This window comes from Scyliorhinus canicula, chromosome 8 (genome assembly GCF_902713615.1).
Source record: "Scyliorhinus canicula chromosome 8, sScyCan1.1, whole genome shotgun sequence".
Taxonomy (NCBI): domain Eukaryota; kingdom Metazoa; phylum Chordata; class Chondrichthyes; order Carcharhiniformes; family Scyliorhinidae; genus Scyliorhinus; species Scyliorhinus canicula.
Genome location: NC_052153.1, coordinates 92,270,644 through 92,294,199, shown reverse-complemented (window position 1 = coordinate 92,294,199; position 23,556 = coordinate 92,270,644). Strand labels below are relative to the sequence as shown.

Below are 23,556 nucleotides of genomic sequence, written 5' to 3'. Positions count from 1 at the left end.
TGTGTGCCTGGCATTTTCTCATGTTATTTCACACGCTACTGCGTTGGGCACCCACCCAAGCAATGTAAAATCCGGGCCATAATTTCCGTTTCAGACTACAAAAAATTTGATATTCTCTCCTTCTTGTCTCTAATCTCTTTACTTTCTGTTTAATCCAAAACTTGACTGTTGGATCTTGAAATATTTCAACTGACAAACCTGCCACATTTCTTCAATTTACATGGAACCATGGAATGGTAGGGCACAGATTTGAGGCATTTTTCATCTTGTTTCATGGGGGCGATTCTCTGAACCCCGCGTCGGGCCAGAGAATCAGAGCAACCATGCCCCGACGCCGGTGCGGAGAATCGGCGGCATTTGCGCCGGCACGTTTAGGGCCGCCGATTATCCGGCCTTGATGAGCCGAGCGGCCGCTCCGACATGACAGAGTCCCGCCGGCGCCATTCACCCCTGGTCGCTTCCGGCGGCAACTCTGCGGGAATGCTCGGGGGGTGGCCTGTGGGGGCTCCTTCACAGGGGGGGCCTCCAAAGGGGTCTGGCCTGCGATTGGGGCCCACCGATCAGCGGGCCAGCCTCTCCCCCCCGGGCCAACATTCTTCCGCGGCCAGCCCCTGAACACCGACCCCATGTTGGGTCGGGGCCGGCGCGCGTAAGAAGTTCCCCGCGCATGCGCAGGATGGCATGGCCCAACTGTGCATGCGCAGGATTGAGCTAGCCCAACTGCGCATGCGCGGATTGGCGCGGTTCTCATTTGGCGCTGCATACGGAGGCTGGAGCGGCGTGAACCGCTCCAGTGCCTGTGGGGACCAGAATAGGTCATGCCCGGGCCCTGTTTGTGCCGTCGTGAAACGCGACGGCGTTCACAACAGCGTGAACATTTGGCCGCCGTATCGGAGAATCGCCCCCATGTCTCTACCTCATGCAGCGTAAGAAGAACTACCAAAACTCAGACAGACAACAAATAGCCGCCAGAGTCTCCTCAACCCACAGGGCTTCAAGGTCATCAGCCTGCTTCCACAGCAGCTGGGAGATGCGGGGAAGCAACACGGAGGAGCACATGTAAAAGAAGCAAGGAAACAGACTAGGTACACATGTGCTTCACAGGCAAATAAGCGGTTACGGTGTTGGAGCTTGTGTCGAGTTTTGTTTACAACAAAATTGTTATTTGTTTCCTGAAAATGTCTATTGTTGAAGATCCTGTGGAAGTGCAGTCTTACCATGGCTCAACCCCAGACACAATGGGCTGAATAACCCTGTGCGGAGCTGTAATTATTCTATGATTCTGTAACCCAAAGGTACCTGGATTGGTGGGGAGGGGAATTTTAAAAAATGGCACCAGGTGGCACCGATTGCAGCAGACATGAATGGCAACAGCGAGATTGAATGTGGACCTTTGTTTTGTACAATAGCTGCATGGCGATGGATCATACAAATTAGGTGTGTATAAATATATCCTAGCCAATGTCACTGTATCCTTAACCTTAAAGCAGCTCCTCATGTATTTCTGCAGGCTGTAGCTGCTCATCACCATTATCCTTCCATGCCCAGTATGACCTGCATTTGACCCTAATTCCACACTATACAGTTGATTTTCATTGCCCTGAGAAGCGGCCCAGCAAACCACCCAGTGTTCAACAATAGGAGGATAAATATTGATTATAACTCACCAACTATTTGTCTAGTCGCCTGCATATTTCTTGCTAACTATACTACATTTTCACAAAATGGAATCATTCATAAAAAAGCACTTTGCTCATAATTCCCTAATTAATCAGAAACATAAGAAATTACGTTGCAGTGCAGAAGGAGGCAATATGAACCATTTTTCTGAATAAACAATTCACCACATGCCCATCCCTTTCTCTTTGTAATCCTGCAAGTTCTTCCTTTTTATCTAAATTTAAATTTCATTGCCTCAATTGAGTTTGCCTCCATCACACTCTCAGGCAGTGCACTTGAGACCATTTTTTGCATGTGAAAGATTTTCCTCAGGTCACTTTTGCTTCTTTTGTCAATTACTTTAAATCTGTGTTCTCTGCTTGGCGATACGTTCACAAACAGTTTTTTCCCATCTACTCTGCTGAGATCCTCATGATTGTGAATCCCTCATCAAATCAGTCTTCTCTTCTCCAAGGAAAAGATGATGTGGAGATGCCGGCGTTGGACTGGGGTGAGCACAGTAAGAAGTCTTACAACACCAGGTTAAAGTCCAACAGGTTTGATTCAAACACGAGCTTTCGGAGCGCAGCTCCTTCCTCAGGTGAATGGCCATTCACCTGAGGAAGGAGCTGCGCTCCGAAAGCTCGTGTTTGAATCAAACCTGTTGGACTTTAACCTGGTGTTGTAAGACTTCTTACCAAGGAAAAGAGTCATCACTTCTCCAATCTATCTTCATAACAGAAGTTCCTCATCCTTGAAAAGATTCTCCTAAATGTTTTCTGCACTCTCTCCAATGCCCTAACATTCTCCGTAAACTGCGGTGCCCAGAACTGAATGCAATATTCCATCTAAGGCCAAACAAGTGTCTTATACAAATTCAACATAACCTCCCTACTCTTCTACTCAATGCTCATTCAATAAAGCCTAGAATACTATATGCTGTATAAACCATGCCCTCAACATGTCCTAACCCGTCAATGACTTATGCACATATACAGCCAGTCCCTTTGCTCCTGCATTCCCTTTAGGGTTGTGGCAATTATTTTTTATGAGGCCATAAGTTCCACCTGGCAGTGTAAAGTACTGGTCTGCTGGAATTCCGATAATGCAAAGCATACCTGTCATCTCTGGAAAACTTTGATCAAACCTCTGAAGCTGCTTTGAGCCAGCAACGAAAGAGTCCTCAAAGGCCACAACCCCAGTGAGCTCAGGGAGGCCATACCCCTTTTTTTACTGCCGTAAAGCAGGCAGGTTTAAAGGGCACAGTGAATCCGACAGGTCAGGAAGAAGGTAAGTACCCTGGCAAGCAGATGAAATTTGGCTGGTAGGTTCCTGAATGGGGGTACTTAGAGTTGAGCCCATGGGTTCATGGGGAGGGGAAGGTGGGGACCCCTATGTGGCTGGGATCAGGAGGAATCCTATGGGGAGGGGGAAAAGCCTGGAGTTGATTAATCAGAGGGTGGGTTATCCAGAATGTGCCAGAAAAAACCCTTAGCTTGCACTTTCCGAGAGAGATTTCCCAGTGGACCTCTGGGGTACCCCAGATCCGATGCTGGGGAGTCAGGAAGTTATGAAAATTGGACAACATTTTCCCAAATTCTGGCAGAATGTCAGGTGCAGAATGAAAACTGGCATGCATTTCTCCAGATGTACAGCCAAGTGGTCACTCTAGATTTTCTGGCAATCAAGTGCACAGAAAATCAGGAGGGTGTGGATTTCACCGTCACTTTGGCAAGGCTGAGATTGATAGAGCCGGAAAGGTTGGCTCCACAGAGATCAGGGAGCCTTCTTTAAATTGCCCCCCAATCTGCGATAAAAAATAAACTCCCCCCCAGCCCCCCCCCCTCCCCACCCCCCTCGGTGTGGCCAGAAGGGTCAGGGTGACCATCCCCCTCCTCACATCCACCATGCATGTATTGAGGCATTCCCCTCAGGCATCACCTACCCCCCCACACAGGCATTGGGACTCCCTCACACCACACATAAGGGGAACCCCTCAATGGAATTCCCCAGGGGCCTGACCCTGGCAGTGCCACTCAGGTTGGCATCACCAGGTTGGTACTGCCAGGATGGCACTGACAGGGGACAGTGTCAGTTACCATGGCTGGTTTTGGTTTTGGAAGAGCAGTAGTGATTTGCGGCGGCATAATGTCACACTTGCTGCTTGCTCGATGCAAAGAGGGGTGACATGATAGCACAGTCGTAGGCACTATTACTTTACAGCGCCAGGGACCGAGTTCGATTCCCAGCTCAGGTCACTGTCTGTGCGGAGTCTCCACGTTCTCCATGTCTGCGTAGGTTTCCTCCGAGTGCTTCAGTTTCCTTCCACAAGTACCTAAGGACATGCTTATTAGGTGAATTGCACATTCTGAATTCTCCCTCAGTGTACCCAAACAGGTGCCTAGGGCATTTTCACAGTCACTTCATTGCAGTGTTAATTTAAGACTACCTGTGACACTCATAAAGATTATTAGATTATTATTAGAAGTAGCGTCATTTAGCCTTTTAATAAGATTTAGATTAATGTTAAAATATGCTAATCAGGTTCACGCCCTTTCCCAGCATGAACCTGATTGTGCCATCAGAGGGGGCTGGGTAGATCTTGTTCCACAATCTTGCCCACGCAAACTCCAGTCTGGGCCTCTCACGAGATTAAGCTATCGCGGCTGCTATATTGAGGACATTGTCTATCATTGTTCTTTCTACGAAAATGAATCACTTCACATTTCTCTACATTGAACTTCATCTGCCACTTGTCCACCCATTCCAACTACTTGACAATATCCTTTTGAACTTATACACCATCCTCCCCATAGTTCACAATGCTTCCAAGTTTCGGATTATCCGCAAATCTTGAAATTGTGCCCTGTGCATTTAGGTCATTAATATATTTCATTTACATTTTTAATTTCAGCATTGCAGTATCACCGTTTGATTAATTGTATACTTCACAATTAATGGAAATTTAATTGAAAGGAAAATAAAAAAAACATTTTCTATATCTATCCATTCTGGTTTCCACCCTCTCTAATCCCTCTACAATTAGAGCATAAGAACTAGGAGCAGGAGTAGGCCACATGGCCCCTTGAGCCTGCTCCGCCCCGCCATTCAATGAGATCATGGCTGATCTTTTGTGGACTCAGCTCCACTTTCCAGCCTGAGCACCATAATCCTTAATCCCTTTATTCTTCAAAAAACTATCTATCTTTATCTTAAAACCTGTCATGAAGGAGCCTCAGCTGCTTCACTGGGCAAGGAATTCCATAGATTCACAACCCTTTGGGTGAAGAAGTTCCTCCTAAACTCAGTCCTAAATCTACTTCCCCTTATTTTGAGGCTATGCCCCCTAATTCTTCTTTCACCCGCCAGTGGAAACAACCTGCCCGCATCTATCCTATCTATTCCCTTCATAATTTTATATGTTTCTATAAGATCCCCCCTCATCCTTCTAAATTCCAATGAGTACAGTCCCAGTCTACTCAACCTCTCCTCGTAATCCAACCCCTTCAGCTCTGGGATTAACCTAGTGAATCTCCTCTGCACACCCTCCAGCGCCAGTACGTCCTTTCTCAGGTAAGGAGACCAAAACTGAACACAATACTCCAGGTATAGCCTCACTAACACCTTATCCAATTGCAGCATAACCTCCCTAGTCTTAAACTCCATCCCTCTAGCAATGAAGGACAAAATTCCATTCGCTTTCTTAATCACCTGTTGCACCTGTAAACCAACTTTTTGCGACTCATGCACGAGCACGCCCAGGTCTCTCTGCACAGCAGCATGTTTTAATATTTTATCATTTAAATAATAATCCCTTTTGCTGTTATTCCTACCAAAATGGATAACCTCACATTTGTCAACATTGTATTCCATCTGCCAGACCCTAGCCCATTCACTTAACCTATCCAAATCCGTCTGCCGACTTCCGGTATCTTCTACACTTTTTGCTTTACCACTCATCTTCGTGTCGTCTGCAAACTTGGACACATTGCCCTTGGTCCCCAACTCCAAATCATCTATGTAAATTGTGAACAATTGTGGGCCCAACACTGATCCCTGAGGGACACCACTAGCGACTGATTGCCAACCAGAGAAACACCCATTAATCCCCACTCTTTGTTTCTATTAATTAACCAATCCTCTATCCATGCTACTACTTTACCCTTAATGCCATGCATCTATATCTTATGCAGCAACCTTTTGTGTGGCACCTTGTCAAAGGTTTTCTGGAAATCCAGATGTACCACATCCATTGGCTCCCCGTTATCTACCGCACTGGTAATGTCCTCAAAAAATTCCACTAAATCTGTCAGGCACGACCTGCCCTTTATGAACCCATGCTGCGTCTGCCCAATGGGACAATTTCCATCCAGATGCCTTGCTATTTCTTCTTTGATGATAGATTCCAGCATCTTCCCTACTACCAAAGTTAAGCTCACTGGCCTATAATTGCCCGCTTTCTGCCTACCTCCTTTTGTAAACAGTGGTGTCACATTTGCTAATTTCCAATCCGCCGGGACCACCTCAGAGTCCAGTGAATTTTGGCAAATTATCACTAGTGCATTTGCAATTTCCCTAGCCATCTCTTTTAGCACTCTGGGATGCATTCCATCAGGGCCAGGAGACTTGTCTACCTTTAGCCCCATTCGCTTGCCCATCACTACCTCCTTAGTGATAACAATCCTCTCAAGGTCCTCACCTGTCATAGCCTCATTTCTATCAGTCACTGGCATGTTATTTGTGTCTTCCACTGTGAAGACCGACCCAAAAAACCTGTTCAGTTCCTCAGCCATTTCCTCATCTCCCATTATTAAATCTCCCTTCTCATCCTCTAAAGGACCAATATTTACCTTAGCCACTCTTTTTTGTTTTATATATTTGTAGAAGCTTTTACTATGTTTTTATATTCTGAGCAAGTTTACTCTCATAATCTATCTTACTTTTCTTTATAGCTTTTTTAGTAGCTTTCTGTTGCCCCCTAAATATTTCCCAGTCCTCTAGTCTCCCACTAATCTTTGTCACTTTGTATGCTTTTTCCTTCAATTTGATACTCTCCCGTATTTCCTTAGATATCCACGTTCGATTTTCCCTCTTTCTACCGTCCTTCCTTTTTGTTGGTATAAACCTTTGCTGAGCACTGCGAAAAATCGCTTGAAAGGTTTTCCACTGTTCCTCAACTGTTTCACCATAAAGTCTTTGCTCCCAGTCTACTTTCCCAATTCATCTTTCTCCATTTTCCTTCCACTCTTTCCTCAGTTGGCCTTTGGACCATCCTATATCATCCTGACCTGAAGCCAACACATTGCAGAGGGTGTTCATTTGGCAAGTTTTGGTGTGCCTTCAGCATATCAACGAGGCCCAGCTCTCAAACTAGGCAGGACCTACAAATATCACAATCAGGCAGCCAGCTGGCTCATTCAACCTGTTGGCCACCTGATCGAAAAACTGTGATTGCTTATTCTGTTTAACAACACACTCAACACCTAGTTCACATCTCAAATGAAAACTACTAATCTTCACAGCAGTTCCAATCATCATCAATCAAAACTGTAGGAATAAAATGGAGCCCTTCTTGCAAGTTGGAAATCAACTCCGATGGAGAACAATAAAAACACATACCAGAGACATCAAATTTTGCTTGTTGCAAGGAGTCAAAAACATCTTGTTGTGTAGGAAGGTCAGGAAACCTCTGTTCCAGTGCAGATAAAATGTCTTCATCTTTCTTGGTCATTCTTACAGTCTCAGAAGTCATGTTCATACAGTCTAAGATTATTGCACCTAACAAACAAATAAGCATAATGTTACAAAACAGGTATTAATCACATCTTTTTGAACTGAATCTACCAATATCAATTAAACTTACTGCTCGCTCAAAGAGGTGGAAACTGTGTATTAACAAGTGAAAACTTAGGAATGAAGATGCTTTTGTGCAAAGATTAATCTGATTACAGCCACTTCCACCACTGCTACAGTAATTATTAATAGGTATCAGTAGCAATTGATCACAGATACACACAAAGCAGACTTTGATCACAGTCCGTCATTGAACGGACATCATATGAATTCATGGGCGCGATCTTCTCAAAAGGGAACAAAGTCTCCTAGCGAGCGCATTTAGCCACGTGTTTCCCGCACTTGTGTTGAATAAGAGGCTTAAATGGGGCCAAGGCTGCACGTAGCCCTGTTTTTTACAATGTGAAGCTCTGCTCGCAGGAACTCCCCATTGTAGCAAGAGATCGGGACGCCATTTTTAAATGGTGTCCCGATCTCCGAGGCCCACAAAAAAAAATCCCCAACCTCCCCCCAGCTCTAACGCAACATGGGAGGTTCTCCGAACACCCAATACCCACGGTAAGGACAACCCTGGCGCAATCGCACGCGCACAAAAAATGACAGGTTTGCACCCTGGCAGTGCCCCTGCCATCTGTGAGTGCCACCTGGGCACTTTGGCAGTGCCAGTTTGGCACAGAACTTTTTCCATTAAATTATGCCCTTAGTCATTTTTGGGGCCTTGGGGAGTTTCTCCCTGTCAAGCCCACATTTATACAGCTTTTCAGCAGTGGGGAGATAAACAGCTCTAAGTGAGCTTGAGGGTCCTCCACATCGCCCCTCCCTGCACACATGTACAGTCTTCCCCCCCCCCACAAGTGAGGACACCCCGCTATGGGGGTCACTGAAACCCAAACCCAACCCACTCTGTTCAGGCCTCCCCACTCACCCCGTTTCAGGCCCCCCTCTTTAGGACCCCCACCCTTCACCCCTCCAACCTTTAGGAGGCCCTTTATTGCCCATCCTTCACCCCCCTCACACTTCAGATGCCCCCCTCATCCACCTTTCATGGGCATGGCACCCCTTAGCCAGTGCCCCTGCTCATCCTGTAGTGCCAAGATGCCTGGGGTGCCAGAGGGAGCGCTAGGGTGCCACTCTGCCCTGTCCCTTAGCAACCAGAGGTCTCCAATGGCCTGGGACAGCCCCCTAGGTGCCATTATGCCCGGTCTAATGCTAAACGGTGCCATGGCGACGTCTTCCAGGTGTGGGCGCTAGTTCCCAGATGCTGGGATAAATCAGTGGAGACATATTTGAATTAGCCGTTTGGCTCATTTCAATATGTATATCTAGATCTCGCCTAGTGAGGGTGTCGTCCAGAACGCGTCGTCTCATGATATCCCGTTAGAAAGTGTGAGGCTTTCTAAGTGTAGCAAATCCCGCAAACGGCCTCATCTCATCACAATTGGGAATGCACAAGAGGGTAGAATTAGAGGAACACAAATTCTCAGAAGTTCTTGGGCTGGAGGAGATGACGGAGATAGGGAGGGGTAAAGCTGTGGAGGGATTTGAAAACATGGATGAAAATTTTAAGCTCTAGATGGTAGATTGGTAGATCATGATTGTAGATGGATGACAGGTTTTGGGGAGTCAGAAGGCTTCTCCCGACTTTATCAATAATGAAAAAGATCCATGCATACCATTACGCAGAAACAAAGTACATGAGGCTTCCCGCGGCCCATGCCTCCACCCTATCCCCGTAACACCACCTAGCCTTTTGGAAACTAAGGGGCAATTTAGCCTGGCCAAACCACCTAATCTACACATCTTTGCACTTTGGTACGAAACCAGAGCTACCGTCACGCTACGACGAGATTGCGATCTCATCTACTGGAGCAGGCCGGTTGCATCGCACACTGTTTGGCGCCTGGCACGGTTCTCGTTTTTCTCCTCTCCCGCTTTTCACCAACCTTGTTACGCTTGAGTGAGAGTGTAACAAGGAAGGATGATCGCGCCCTATGTGTAACAATTCCCCACTCACCCGATAGTGCCGCCTCCTTCCCCCCCAACTTCCTTCCATCATTAGTCACACAATGGTGGGGGCGGGGTGAGGCGTGGAAGGAGGGTTGAGAGTCGCATGGAGAGTTGAGAGGGTGGATGTCACATGGTGGTGGAAAGGTCTCGAGGGAGGAGGGAAGACACTGGTGTCGACTCACACGTGCTTCCCGGTGTAGGCCATTGAGCTTTTTCCGGCACTGGAGCCCAATCCTCCTGGTCACACTCCCGGCGCTCCCAGGCAGCACAGGCTGCCCTGTGGCTGACCCTCCAGGACCCACAGGGAAACAGTACATCCTTCCTGGCCTCCACTGCATCTAGGATCTGCATCCCCGAATGATGGGGCCAGTCTCCTGGGCGCCATTGTTGCAACCTGGCTGGGGTGCTGTGCAAGTGAAGTTGAAGTGCTGCTCAGCCTTGTTAGCGGGGAGCTGGTGAGCGAGGTGCCGGCGGATCAGCTGGCAAGCCTTCATTTGCAGGAAGAAGCCCCTGGGGCCTCGTTAAATGGACACATCACGTTGAATCATGTTATCAGCGTCACTGGGCTGTGCGCTGGGAAGCTCCCGGCGGTTCCTGCTCACTACCACACTTAAGAGAACCCTGCTCAAAGTGTGAATAATTAGTTTCTTCATAACGGTCGTATATCCCTGATCTAGTGGCTAAGTTTTCAGCCACTATATTATTAGAATAGCTGGGTAACAACTCTTTCAGGCAAGAGAAAACCCGTGGTCCATTTTGATGAAATATACAATATTAACCACAGAAGAAGCACTAAAATAAACCTTTCCTAAAAGTAGGTTACACGTTAGTACTTGAAATGAGAATTACGTTTTTGTACCTCATACTTGGGTTGGGAGGGGCAGCACGGTGGTGCAGTAGGTTAGCCCTGCTGCGTCACGGCGCCGAGGTGCCAGGTTCGATGCCGGCTCTGGGTCACTGTCCGTGTGGAGTTTGCACATTCTCCCGTGATTGCGTGTGTTTCACCCCCACAACCCAAAGATGTGCAGGGTAGGTGGATTGGCCATGCTAAATTGCCCCTTATTTGGAAAATATTAATTGGGTAGTGTAAATTTTTTTAAAATCCTTGGGATGGGCAATAAACTCTGGTCCAGTCTGTGATACCCTCATCCCAGTGATGATTTTTAAAAAACTTGCCGTCTAAAATATAAATACCAGCATGATCATAATGTGGATATGGCATTTTACAGGAGCAGATTGAGGCCCAAATTCCTTAGTGGCTAATCCGGGGCGGGGTGGTGCAGTGATATCAAATGAGCTGTGAGTACCAAGCAAGCTGTCTCGAGAAGGGGATGGTGGCAATTGTTCTGTTAATATCCGTTGAAATCCAGTCTGAAATGGACGCAGGAGCAGGTCACCTCAAATGGCCCCAAATTAACAATTATCCACATTCTCAAAGCATTTGTTTGCAGGCCTCTGCATTGCTAAATTCATTTCTATGTGCCATTTTAGGTGCAATGGTGTAACATTTATGCATCATTTTGTCTGTATTGCTGTGTTATAAGAACATTGCAATAAATTCTAACATCCTCACATTAAGTATTGAAAATGAAATGAAAATCGCTTATTGTCACGAGTAGGCTTCAATGAAGTTACTGTGAAAAGCCCCTAGTCGCCACATTCCGGCGCCTGTCCGGGGAGGCTGGTACGGGAATTATTGTATTTTGTCCTGTTCATACATTTTTAATTATTCAACTGCTAATTTTCCACCATCAAGAAGCAGCAACATAATGCTATAACATTTTGATTTCCCAAAGTCACATTATGCACTGGGGCATCCCTCGAGGAAGTTTCCCCCATAAGAATTTACCCAGCAATTGTCCAGATTGCTTCCGCTGGACAATTATGTTTCACTGGGAACCATCTGACAGAAACAACTTAAATTGTTCACTTCAGATGGTCCTGACAGTTTTACCCTGATGGTACTCTGAAAAGAGTTGGAAAGAAAAAAAACACGTCTAACTCCAGAGTACCTATTTCAAAAAACACAGAGTCAGCCTTGCATGGGACACCTCTCACAAACAGGACTGCCCCTAAGGGACCCACCCCTCACCTGCTCACCGGAACACCCCAGTGTAGTGAGAAATCAATGCGTCTTGATCTCCGAGGCCCCAAATCGACCCCCGACCCCCAGCCTGAACATGCTATGCGAGGTCCTCCCCACGCCCCCCACCCCAAAAGACTAGCAGGTAATTTAAAATGGCCCCCGAACAAATCCCACAATGGGTGGGATTCGAATCTGAGTCTCGCGAGATCACGTTCGATCACGCGAGGCTTTGCAAGCTGGGTAGACTCCAGGAGCGGGGTTTCCAATCTTCCATCGGCCAGGTTGCGTCACGGCAAACTACTTTTCAATTGGATCACGCCCATAGTGTCAGATGCTAAATTAGAGAACTTTGGAACTGCATGTGGTGGTGGCCATGTGTCTGAGTGCTTGTGATTGTGTTATATGTATTTTTGTTGTATCGACCATTTAAAGTTAAATTTTAATTTGAAGTATTATTTGTTGTGTAATGTGTGTTGGTCCTCATTCATGGTAAAATTACAAAAAGTGGAATCTTGTTGATAATTTATTCATTTGGCAGTGGTTTGGTAAATTTGGCTACAGTGCTTATGGTTCCCCCATGGCGATTGTAACAATGGATACCGACCTAATCATCAAAATATAATTTCACACATAATCATTATTATGTTACTTACATCATTTTTTTTTATAAATGTTTTTATTCAGTTTTCGTATTTTATATTGAACAAATTACAAATTGTTAGGAGAGAGAAACAAAAAAAAAACAAACAAAAACAAACACGCAAAAATTAACATACATATTTACAGGTAAGCATCTTCGTAGTAGTAACTGCGCCCCCCCCCCCCCTCAACATGTTTATTTAGCTTGGTTTTGGGCCTTAGCTAGCCATCGAACCCCCGTAACGAACCTGTACCCCCCCCCCCCCCTCCCGCTACCTTCCCCCGACTATTCTTCCTCTTGTACATTGGCCACAAATAGGTCCCGGAACAGTTGCATGAATGGCTCCCACGTTCTGTGGAAGCCGTCGTCCGACCCTCGGATGGCAAATTTGATTTTCTCCATTTGGAGAGATTCCGAGAGGTCGGACAGCCAGTCCGCAGCTCTGGGCGGTGCTGCTGACCGCCAGCCAAACAGGATTCTACGGCGGGCGATCAGGGAGGCAAAGGCAAGGGCGTCCGCCCTCCTCCCCAGGAATAGATCTGGCTGGTCTGAAACCCCGAAGACCGCCACTATCGGGCATGGCTCCACCCTCACCCCCACCACTTTGGACATAGCCTCGAAGAAGGCTGTCCAGTACTCCACAAGTCTGGGGCAAGACCAGAACATATGGGCGTGGTTGGCCGGGCCTCTTTGGCACCGCTCACATCTGTCTTCCACCTCCGGGAAGAACCTACTCATACGGGTTCTTGTTAGGTGGGCTCTATGTACCACTTTTAGTTGCGTCAGGCTGAGCCTTGCGCACGTGGAGGTGGAGTTGACCCTATGCAGTGCTTCGCTCCAGAGTCCCCACCCTATCTCCATCCCCAGGTCGTCCTCCCATTTCCTCCTTGTTGCGTCCAGTACGGTGTCGTCCCTATCTACCAGTCGGTCATACATGTCACTACAGTTCCCTTTCTCTAGGATACTTGCGTCCAGTAGGTCTTCCAGTAGTGTCTGTCGTGGCGGTTGTGGGTACGTCCTTGTCTCCTTTCGTAGGAAGTTTTTGAGCTGCAGGTACCGTAGCTCGTTCCCCCCAGCTAGCTGAAATTTCTCTGTCAGTTCGTCCAGTGTTGCGATCCTGTCGTCCGTGTATAGGTCCCTGACTGTCAATGTTCCCCCGTCCTGCCTCCACCTTTTGAAGGTGGCGTCGGTCAGTGCTGGTTTGAACCTATGGTTGTTGCAGATGGGAGCCCTGTTCGACATTTTGGTCAGGCCAAGTTGCTGCCGCAGTTGGTTCCAGGATTGGAGGGTGGCTGTCACCACTGGGCTGCTGGAGTGTTTTTTGGGTGGGGATGGGAGTGCTGCCGTGGCGAGGGCCCGGAGGGAGGTTCCCATGCAGGAGGCCTCCTCCGCACGCACCCACTCAGCTTCTGGCTCCTGGATCCATCCCCTTACTCGCTCGGCTGTTGCTGCCCAGTGGTAGAATTGTAGATTCGGGAGGGCTAACCCTCCCCTGGTTTTTGTTTTTTGTAAGACCTTCTTTGGGATCCTAGCATTTTTACCCCCCCATACGAACGCCATGATGAGTTTTTCCAGCGCTTTGAAAAAGGCCTTGGGGATGTAGATCGGAATGGATCTAAACAGGAAGAGGAACCTGGGCAGTACGTTCATTTTGATCGTCTGAACTCTCCCCGCGAGGGAGAGCGGGAGTGTGTTCCATCTTTGCAGGTCCTTTTTAACTTCCTCCGTCAGGCTGGTGAGGTTCCATTTGTGGATCCCTTTCCAGTCATGGGCTATTTGGATCCCCAGGTAGCGGAATTTATGTCGGGCTTGTTTGAACGGCAGCCCCTTTAGTGCTGCCCCCCCCCCCCCCCCCTTGCGGGTGTAATGGGAAGATCTCACTTTTGCTCATGTTGAGTTTGTAGCCCGAGAAGGCTCCAAACTCTTTCAGGAGCGCGATGATTCCGTCCATGCTGCTTTGTGGGTCCGAGATATAGAGGAGCAGATCATCCGCATAGAGTGAGACTCTGTGCTCTCTACCTCCCCTTCGGATCCCCCTCCAATTTTTTGCTGCCCTGAGCGCGATTGCTAGCGGTTCAATTGCTAGTGCGAACAGCAGCGGGGACAGTGGGCATCCTTGTCTGGTGCCCCTGTGCAGCTGGAAGTATTGGGAGTTGGTATTGTTGGTCTGTACACTCGCCATGGGAGCGTTGTACAGGAGCTTTACCCAAGCGGTGAACCCTGTTCCAAGCCCGAACCGCTCCAGTACCTCTATGAGGTATTTCCACTCGACTCTGTCGAAGGCCTTTTCTGCGTCCAGGGAGACGATCACCTCTTGTGTTCTCTCCCCGGAGGGGGTCATTATCACGTTCAGCAGGCGCCTGATGTTCGCGGTCAGCTGTCTACCTTTGACAAAGCCCGTCTGGTCCTCTGTGACCACCTCAGGTACACAGTCTTCTAGCCTTTTGGCTAGGATTTTGGCCAGTATTTTGGCGTCTGCATTCAGCAGAGATATGGGTCTGTATGACCCACATTCCGTTGGGTCTTTGTCTTTCTTAGGTATCAGCGAGATTGAGGCCTGTGCTAACGTGGGTGGCAACGTGCCCCTAGCTAGCGAGTCTGTGAACATCTCCCGCAGGTGCGGGGCCAGCGCTGTCGCAAATTTTTTGTAGAAGTCCGCCGGGAATCCGTCCGGTCCCGGCGCCTTCCCCGCCTGCATGGAGCTAATGCTGTCCATGATCTCTCCCAGTGCTAGTGGTGCTTCCAGATCCCGTTTTCTGCCCTCTCCCACAACTGGTATGTTCAGTCCGTCAAGAAACCGGTTCATCCCAGCCTTCCCCGTTGGGGGCTCTGAGGTGTACAGCTCTTGGTAGAAGGCCTTGAAGGTTTTGTTAATCCTCTCTGGTTCTGTTTCCAACGTGCCTCTGGTATCTCTGATTTGCGCAATTTCTCTGCTGGCTGCCTGCTTTCTCAGCTGGTGGGCCAACAGGCGGCTGGCTTTGTCTCCGTGTTCGTATAGGGCCCCGCGTGCCTGGCGGAGTTGGTGTACTGCTTTCCTGGTGGAGAGCAGGTCAAAGTTCCTTTGTAATTCTTTTCTCTCCGCCAGGAGTTCTACAGTCGGGGGTTACTTACATCATTGATTCATTTTAGTCTCGGTGAATGAATCACTCGCCTCCTTCTCCAAGCACTCTTAAAGGGTTTGTCTATGCATGTGACCAAGATCAGAGATGCACAAAGTTCATTTACTTTAGCAGGAAATAGATATTCTTACCTCTGAAAAGATGTGTTAATTGTTGGTTGAGCAATTCTGGAGCTTCTTGAAGAATTTCTGAAACTATTAGGGTAGTGCAGGATCCGACCGGCTCCAGTACAATTTCACACTGAGCAGAATGTAGTCGCTCTTGTTCATGGTGGTCAATTATTTTCACAACAGCAGTTTCAAGCACTTTATCATCACTAAAAGGTAACAATAATGTAATTTTATATTATTAGTAGTGTACTGCTGGAAAACGTGGACATACTTTCTAAACGATTCATTTTTCACTCAGGATAGCGCACAAGAAACTGTAGCGAAGAAACAACAACTTATAATAGAACATAGAACAGTACAGCAGAGTACAGGCCCTTCAGCCCACGATGTTGTGCCGACCATTTATCCTAATCTAAGATCAACCTAACCTCCAACCGTTCAATTTACTGCTGTCCAGGTGCCTGTCTAAGAGTCGCTTAAATGTCCCTAATGACTCTGATTCCACCACCTCTGCTGGCAGTGCATTCCACACACCCACCACTCTCTGTGTAATGCATGAGGAGAAGGTGCTGATCGGTAGGCAAGTGGACTCTGGTGGAGGTGATGCCATGGAGAACACTGCATGGAGCAGTTAGCTGCCCAGCTTTGTTCAAATTCAACAAAAACAGGAAAATGTCAGGAAAACGCAGCAGGTACAGCAGCATCTGTTGCGAGAGAGAATGGTGTTAACCTTTCTTCAGAGTCATATGAACTTGAAACGTTAACTCTATTTTCAATCTGGGACTTCCGGTGTGCATCATGGAGTGAGTGATCACACAGAGGCAGCTCCTGCCTAAGGTTACAGAAAAGAGCTCTTTTTTAAGCAACACGGGTTGGAATTTCGATGAAAAAGCGTAGGTGAATGTTCGAGGAGTACTTTCCCCCAGGAATAGTATGTTTCTTGGTTATCAAACCCTCAGAAACAGTGCAAGATTTGGCTGAAGCAGCAGCAAACAAAAGCCTCTGCAAGCATGCAAGCGGGGGAAGGGCCATCTTAGATGTCTCAAGCTGACTTGAGGGCCTTTATGAAAGCTGAATTCTAGCAGCAGAGGGAAGAACTGTGAAAAGATCTCACCGAGGCCATTGAAGAAGCGGAGACGGACTTCCGGTAGCGGTGATGCGGAGCTAAGCCGCACGTTCAGTGACTCCCACTATTTTCAGACTTTGGGGCTCCTTTAAGGGCTCGTAGTGGTGCTGTTTGGACTTTTCCCCGTGTGGGAACACTCCTTCTCAGATTCTCCACCGGTGGATGGCCTGGACTAGGAGTGGAGCGGTCAGAAAATCGGCTTTGGAGACTTCCAGTTGCGGCTATGCGGAGCTAAGCCACACCGCAGCTCCCGCTACTTAAGGACTTTTGGGCCGATTTGAGGGCCCCAAACGGCGCTGTCTCGACGAATCCCGGTGGGGGAAGGTGTCTAGAGGAGCATTCCCCATAATTTATGGTGCTCACCCGGAGTGGGGCAAAGGAAAAAGCTGCAGCAGCTCCCCAAGAAAAGCGGGGGAAGAAGGACAAAATGGCGGCCGGCGGAACACCCGAGGACTGGTGGAAGTGGGCGCAGGAGCAGCAGGCCTCTCTTCTACACTGTTTTGCGGAGCTGAAGGCTGAGTTGCTGGACTCCCTGAATGCGACTACCAACAAGCTGCTTGGGGCCCAGGTGGCCCAGGAGGTGTCCATTCGGGAGTTGCAGCAGCAGGCCGCTGAGCGGGAGGAGGAGGCCGTGGTCCTCGTGGGGAAAGTGGAGTTGCACGAGGCACTTCACAAAAAGTGGCAAGACCGCTTGGAGGAGCTGGACGTTCGCACGAGGCGAAAGAATTTGAGGATCCTGGGCCTGGCGGAGGGGCTGGAGGGGTCGGATCTCCCGTCGTACGTGACCACGATGTTGAGCTCGTTGATGGGAGCGGGGTCCTTCCATTTGCCCCTGGAGCTTGAGGGAGCTCACAGAGTGCTGGCCAGGAGGCCTAAGGCAAATGAACCCCCGCGGGCGGTGCTGGTGCGGTTCCATCGATTTAGTGACCGGGAGTGTGTGCTGCGCTGGGCCAAGAAAGAGAGGAGCAGCAAGTGGGAGAATTCGGTAGTGCGAATCTACCAGGACTGGAGTGAGGAGGTGGCAAAGCGGCGGGCCGGGTTCAACCGGACGAAGGCGGTGCTTCATGCCAAGCAGGTCAGATTTGGAATGCTGCAGCCTGCGCGTCTGTGGGTGACATATAAGGACCGGCATTACTACTTCGAGTCCCCGGAGGAGGCGTGGGCCTTTGTACAGGCGGAGAAGGTGGACTCGAACTAGGGTCTGGGGACACACTATGGCCGTTGCTGTTTTCGCTGTTGCTGTTCTTCAATTTTGACACGTGTTTTTTTAATGCTGGTTTTCTTTTTGCTCTGTTTCCGGGTGGGTTTGTCTGTTGGGTATGGGTGTGGGGTATGTGGGGAACGTTGGGGGTATGTGCTTTATATGTTCTCTTCTGTACGGGGCTGGGGGTTGGGGTGAAACTGGATTTTGAGGAGCTGCGTCAGAAGGGTGTGGTGTGGCAGTGTGAAAGCGCGGGCTTTCCTCTGGTTGTCCGCGCTGCGGGGCGGGGAGGGCAGCGCTGGAGGTGGGGGCGTGGCCTCTACTGGTTTTCTTTCCCGCGCTGAAGCGGTGCCAAGGAAGTGTGGCAAGAGGGGGATGACCCCATGCCGGGAGGAGATGGGTTTTGGCGGGAGCTGCCGGGTCAGCAGAAGTCAGCTGACTCACGGAAGTACCATGGAGGGTGCGTCGCGGCTAGGAGGGGTCCTAGCCTGGGGGGGTGGGGGGGTGGGGGGGGATACCGGGTTACATAGAACATAGAACATAGAACAGTACAGCACAGAACAGGCCCTTCGGCCCTCGATGTTGTGCCGAGCCATGATCACCCTACTCAAACCCACGTATCACCCTATGCCCGTAACCCAACAACCCCCCACCCCTTAACCTTACTTTTTAGGACACTACGGGCAATTTATCACGGCCAATCCACCTAACCCGCACATCTTTGGACTGTGGGAGGAAACCGGAGCACCCGGAGGAAACCCACGCACACACGGGGAGGACGTGCAGACTCCGCACAGACAGCGACCCAGCCGGGAATCGAACCTGGGACCCTGGAGCTGTGAAGCATTTATGCTAACCACCATGCTACCGTGCTGCCCATTCCTCTGGTTGCTGCTGGAATGGCCAGGAAGGAGCTGGTGTGGGCCGGGGGGGTAGAGGAGAGGCGTTATCACCATGGGGAACGGGTCAGGCGGGGCGAGCTGGCCTGGGGTGAGCAGTCGATAAGCTATGGCTAGCCGGCGGGGGAGAGGGGCAGGTTGCCCTCTGATCCGGCTGATTACCTGGAACGTGAGGGGGCTGAATGGGCCGGTTAAGAGAACTAGGGTATTTTCTCATCTGAAGGCGCTGAAGGTGGACGTGGCTATGCTCCAGGAGACCCACTTGAAGGTGGCAGACCAGGTTCGTCTGAGGAAGGGGTGGGTGGGACAGGTTTTTCACTCAGGATTGGACGCGAAGAACCGGGGGTGGCGATTCTGGTGGGGAAGAGGGTGGCGTTCGAGGCGGCTGAGGTGGTGTCGGACAAGGAGGGCAGATATATTATGGTGAAGGGTAGGCTGCAGGAAGAGAAGGTGGTGCTGGTTAATGTATATGCCCCGAATTGGGATGATGCCGGCTTCATGAGGCGCTTGTTGGGCCGCATTCCGGACCTGGAGGCAGGCGGCCTGATCATGTGGGGAGACTTTAACACAGTGCTGGATCCCCCACTGGACCGGTCCAGTTCAAGGATGGGTAGGAGACCGGCTGGGGGGGTTTATGGACCAGATAGGAGGGGTGGATCCCTGGAGGTTTGGGAGGCCGAGAGCGCGGGAGTATTCCTTTTTCTCCCATGTCCATAGGGTCTATTCCCGAATAGATTTTTTTCATCCTGAGCAGGGGATTGATCCCGAAGGTGCAGATGCAGAGTATTCGGCCATAGCGATTTCAGACCATGCTCCGCACTGGGTTGATCTGGAGATGGGGGAGGCGCGGGACCAGCGCCCGCTCTGGTGCCTGGATGTGGGGATGCTGGCTGATGAGGAGGTGTGTAGGAGGGTCCGGGGAAGTATTGAGGGGTATCTTGATACCAACGACACAGGGGAGGTCCGGGTGGGGATGGTCTGGGAGGCTCTGAAAGCAGTGATCCGGGGGGTGCTGATCTCCATCCGGGCCCATAGGGCAGGGAGGGAGAGGAAGGAGAGGGAGAGACTGGTGGGGGAGCTCCTGGATGTGGACAGGAGATACGTGGAGGCACCGGAGGAGGGGTTGCTGGGGGAACGGCGTAGTTTGCAGGCCAAATTTGACTTGTTGACCACCAGAAAGGCGGAGACACAGTGGAGGAGGTCGCAGGGCGCGGTATGAGAGTATGGGGAGAAGGCGAGCAGGATGTTGGCGCATCAGCTCCGCAGGCGAGATGCGGCTAGGGAAATTGGTGGAGTGACGGATAGGGGTGGGAATGTAGTGCAGAAGGGGACAGAAGTAAATGGGGTCTTTAGGGACTTCTACGAGGAACTGTACCAGTCAGAACCTCCGATGGGGAGAGGGGGGATGGAGAGCTTCATGAACAGGCTATGATTCCCAAGGGTTCAAGAGGAGCTGGTAGAGGGGCTGGGGGCGCCGATAGAGTTGGAGGAGCTAGTCAGGGGGATTGGACAAATGCAGTCAGGTAAGGCGCCGGGGCCGGACGGGTTCCCAGTGGAATTTTATAAAAAGTATGCGGATCTGGTGGGCCCCCTGTTGGTGCGAGCCTTCAATGAGGCATGGGAGGGGGGGGCTTTGCCCCCGACGATGTCACGGGCGCTGATCTCTCTGATCCTGAAGCGGGATAAGGACCCCTTGCAGTGTGGATCATACAGGCCTATCTCGCTCCTCAATGTTGACGCTAAGTTGCTGGCGAAGATCCTGACCACCAGGATAGAGGACTGTGTGCCAGGGGTGATACACGAGGATCAGACAGGATTTGTCAAGGGACGGCAGCTCAACACGAATGTGCGGAGACTGCTAAATGTTATTATGATGCCAGCAGTGGAGGGGGAGGCGGAGATAGTGGTGGCGCTGGATGCGGAGAATGCGTTTGATAGAATTGAGTGGGGGTACCTGTGGGAGGTGCTGGAGCGGTTCGGATTCGGGGAGGGATTCATCAAATGGGTGAGGCTGCTCTACGCGGCTCCGATGGCAAGTGTAGTTACCAATGGAAGGAGATCGGAGTACTTTAGGCTCTACCGTGGGACCAGGCAGGAGTGCCCCCTGTCCCCCTTGCTCTTTGCACTGGCGATTGAACCTTTGGCTATGGCGTTGAGAGAGTCAGGGAGATGGAGGGGTCTGGTGCGGGGTGGGGAGGAACATCGTGTATCGCTGTATGCGGACGACCTGCTGTTGTATGTGGCGGATCCAGAAGGGGGAATGCCGGGGGTGATGTAGCTGTTAGCGGAATTTGGGGGCTTCTCGGGCTATAAGTTAAATTTAGGCAAGAGTGAGGTATTTGTAGCACACCCGGGTGATCAGGAGGAGGGAATTGGGAGACTCCCATTTAAGAGGGCAGTGAAGAGTTTCAGATACCTGGGGGTGCAGGTGGCCAGGAGTTGGGGGACTCTCCATAAGCTTAATTTTACCAGGCTGGTGGAGCAGATGGCGGAGGAATTTAAAAGGTGGGACATGGTGCCGCTATCGTTGGCGGGTAGAGTGCAGTCCGTCAAAATGATGGTTCTCCCGAGATTCTTGTTCCTTTTTCAGTGTTTGCCCATCTTTATCCCTCGGGCCTTTTTTAGAAGGGTGACTAGCAGCATCATGAGCTTTGTTTGGGCGCATGGGACCCCGAGGGTGAAGAGGGTCTTCTTGGAGCGGGGTAGAGATGGGGGGGGGGGGGGGGGGGGGGGGCTGGCGTTACCCAATCTCTCGGGGTATTATTGGCGGCCAATGTGTCGATGGTGCGCAAGTGGGTAATGGAGGGGGAGGGGGCAGCATGGAAACGGATGGAGAGGGCGTCCTGTGGAGATACCAGCCTGGGGGCCCTGGTAACGGCGCCGTGGCCGCTCCCTCCTACGAGGTATACCACGAGTCCGGTGGTGGCGGCTACCCTCAAGATTTGGGGGCAGTGGAGGCGACATAGGGGAGAAGTGGGGTCTCGATGGAGGCTCCGTTAAGGAGGAACCATAGGTTCGTCCCGGGGAACATTGATGGGGGATTTCAGGGTTGGCACAGAGCGGGCATCAGACAGCTGAGGGACCTGTTTATTGATGGGAGGTTTGTGAGCCTGGGGGAGTTGGAGGAGAAATTTGGGCTCCCCCGGGGAACATGTTCAGGTATCTGCAGGTAAAGGCATTTGCTAGGCGGCAGGTGGAGGGATTCCCTTCGCTTCCCGCGAGGGGGGTGAGCGACAGGGTGCTTTCGGGGGTCTGGGTCGGAGAGGGGAAGATATCTGATATCTACAAGGTTATGCAGGAGGCGGAGGAGGCGTCAGTAGAGGAGCTGAAAGCTAAGTGGGAGGGGGAACTGGGGGAACAGATCGAAGACTGGGCTGATGTCCTGGAGAGGGTTAATTCTTCCTCCTCGTGTGCGCGGCTTAGCCTCATCCAATTCAAGGTGCTGCACCGGGCCCACATGACTGGGACGAGGATGAGTAGGTTCTTTGGGGGTGAAGACAGGTGTGTCAGGTGCTCGGTGAGTCCAGCGAACCATGCCCATATGTTCTGGGCATACCCGGCACTGGAGGAGTTCTGGAAGGGGGTGGCGAGGACGGTGTCGAGGGTGGTAGGATCCAGGGTCAAGCCAGGATGGGGACTCGCGATTTTTGGGGTTGGGGTGGAGCCGGGAGTGCAGGAGGCGAAAGAGGCCGGTGTGCTGGCCTTTGTGTCCCTAGTAGCCCGGCAAAGGATCTTGTTACAATGGAAGGATGCGAGGCCCCCAAGCGTGGAGACCTGGATCAATGACATGGCGGGTTTCATTAAGCTAGAGAAGGTCAAATTCGCCCTGAGAGGGTCGGTACAAGGGTTCTTTAGGCGGTGGCAACCTTTTCTCGACTTTCTGGCTCAACGATAGGGTACGGGGACAGTAGCAGCAGCAACCCGGGGGGGAGGGGGGGAAGGGGGAGGGAAAAGGTGGGGGGGCGGATGATGACTATGTTTGTTTATTTAATTTAAATTTATTTTTAAGTTCTTTTGTTGTTCATTGGGGTTGGGGGGGTGGGGGATGTGATACATGCGTCGATACGGTCTGGGGGTGTTACAGTTATTATGGGTTATTTTGTTGCATTTCATTGTTTGTCGTTATGTTTTATATTTTCTGTAAAAAATTCCAATAAAAATTATATTTAAAAAAAAAACTCTATTTTCAATCTCCACAGATGCTGCTGGACCTGCTGAGTGTTTCCTGCATTTTTCTATTTTTGTTGCATATTCCAGCATCTGCAGTATTTTACTTGTATTTTGTTCAGATTCAAATTGACTTTGATTGGTCAAAGCATTGCCCTGGGGAATGCCCCAGGGAATGACTATTCCCTCAGCTTTGGTTCAGATGAAAACGCTCCAAAGTGTGCACATCCCCTTCTGTCTGCAAAGGACAGGGCTCTGTTTGTGAATATATGTGAAATATGTTTGAAAAAAAATCTAAACAATAACTTAGGGAACAGTCATTTCCTGGGGCAATCAACCAATCAGAATCAACCTACGCTGAATTTGAACAAAGCTGGGCAGCTATTTCTCCATGGCCATGCTGCATTCCTCATGGCAATGCGTACACCAATCAGAACTCTCCTCATGCAGTATAAATTGTTGTTCCCCATTGCAATTTGCTAATTTTTTGCAAGCTAACCTGATGAGTGCAAGGTGCAAAACTTAAATAGCAGGCACGATTCAGTGGACAAATGTTAAAGCCTGCATTTAGGTGCATTTCCCTGCTATTCAACTGCACGTTGCTGTTTCTTTTCACCTTGGGGAGTTTTTTAGGGAATGGCACCTCGCAAATTGGGGCGCCATTTTAACTGGCAGCCCCGATTGTCCCCCACCCCACCCCTTCCTTTCAGGCACTCCCGCTTTCTGCCCACCCCCACCACCTCACAACC

The 23,556-nt window shown here is 50.1% G+C and overlaps 1 protein-coding gene across 5 annotated transcripts in view; it reads right to left on the bottom strand.

The window, feature by feature from the left end:
• Positions 1-23,556, bottom strand: part of LOC119970385 (protein prune homolog 2-like) — a 631,375-nt gene that overhangs the window by 464,471 nt on the left and 143,348 nt on the right. For all 5 annotated transcript variants that reach the window (XM_038804923.1, XM_038804921.1, XM_038804920.1 and 2 more), the window contains 2 exons: positions 15,436-15,620; positions 7,279-7,437 (listed from right to left, as the gene is read on the bottom strand). In XM_038804923.1, the coding sequence (XP_038660851.1) occupies positions 7,279-7,417 (139 nt within the window). In that variant the 5' untranslated portion in view covers positions 7,418-7,437; positions 15,436-15,620. The remainder of the gene's footprint in view (positions 1-7,278; positions 7,438-15,435; positions 15,621-23,556) is intronic.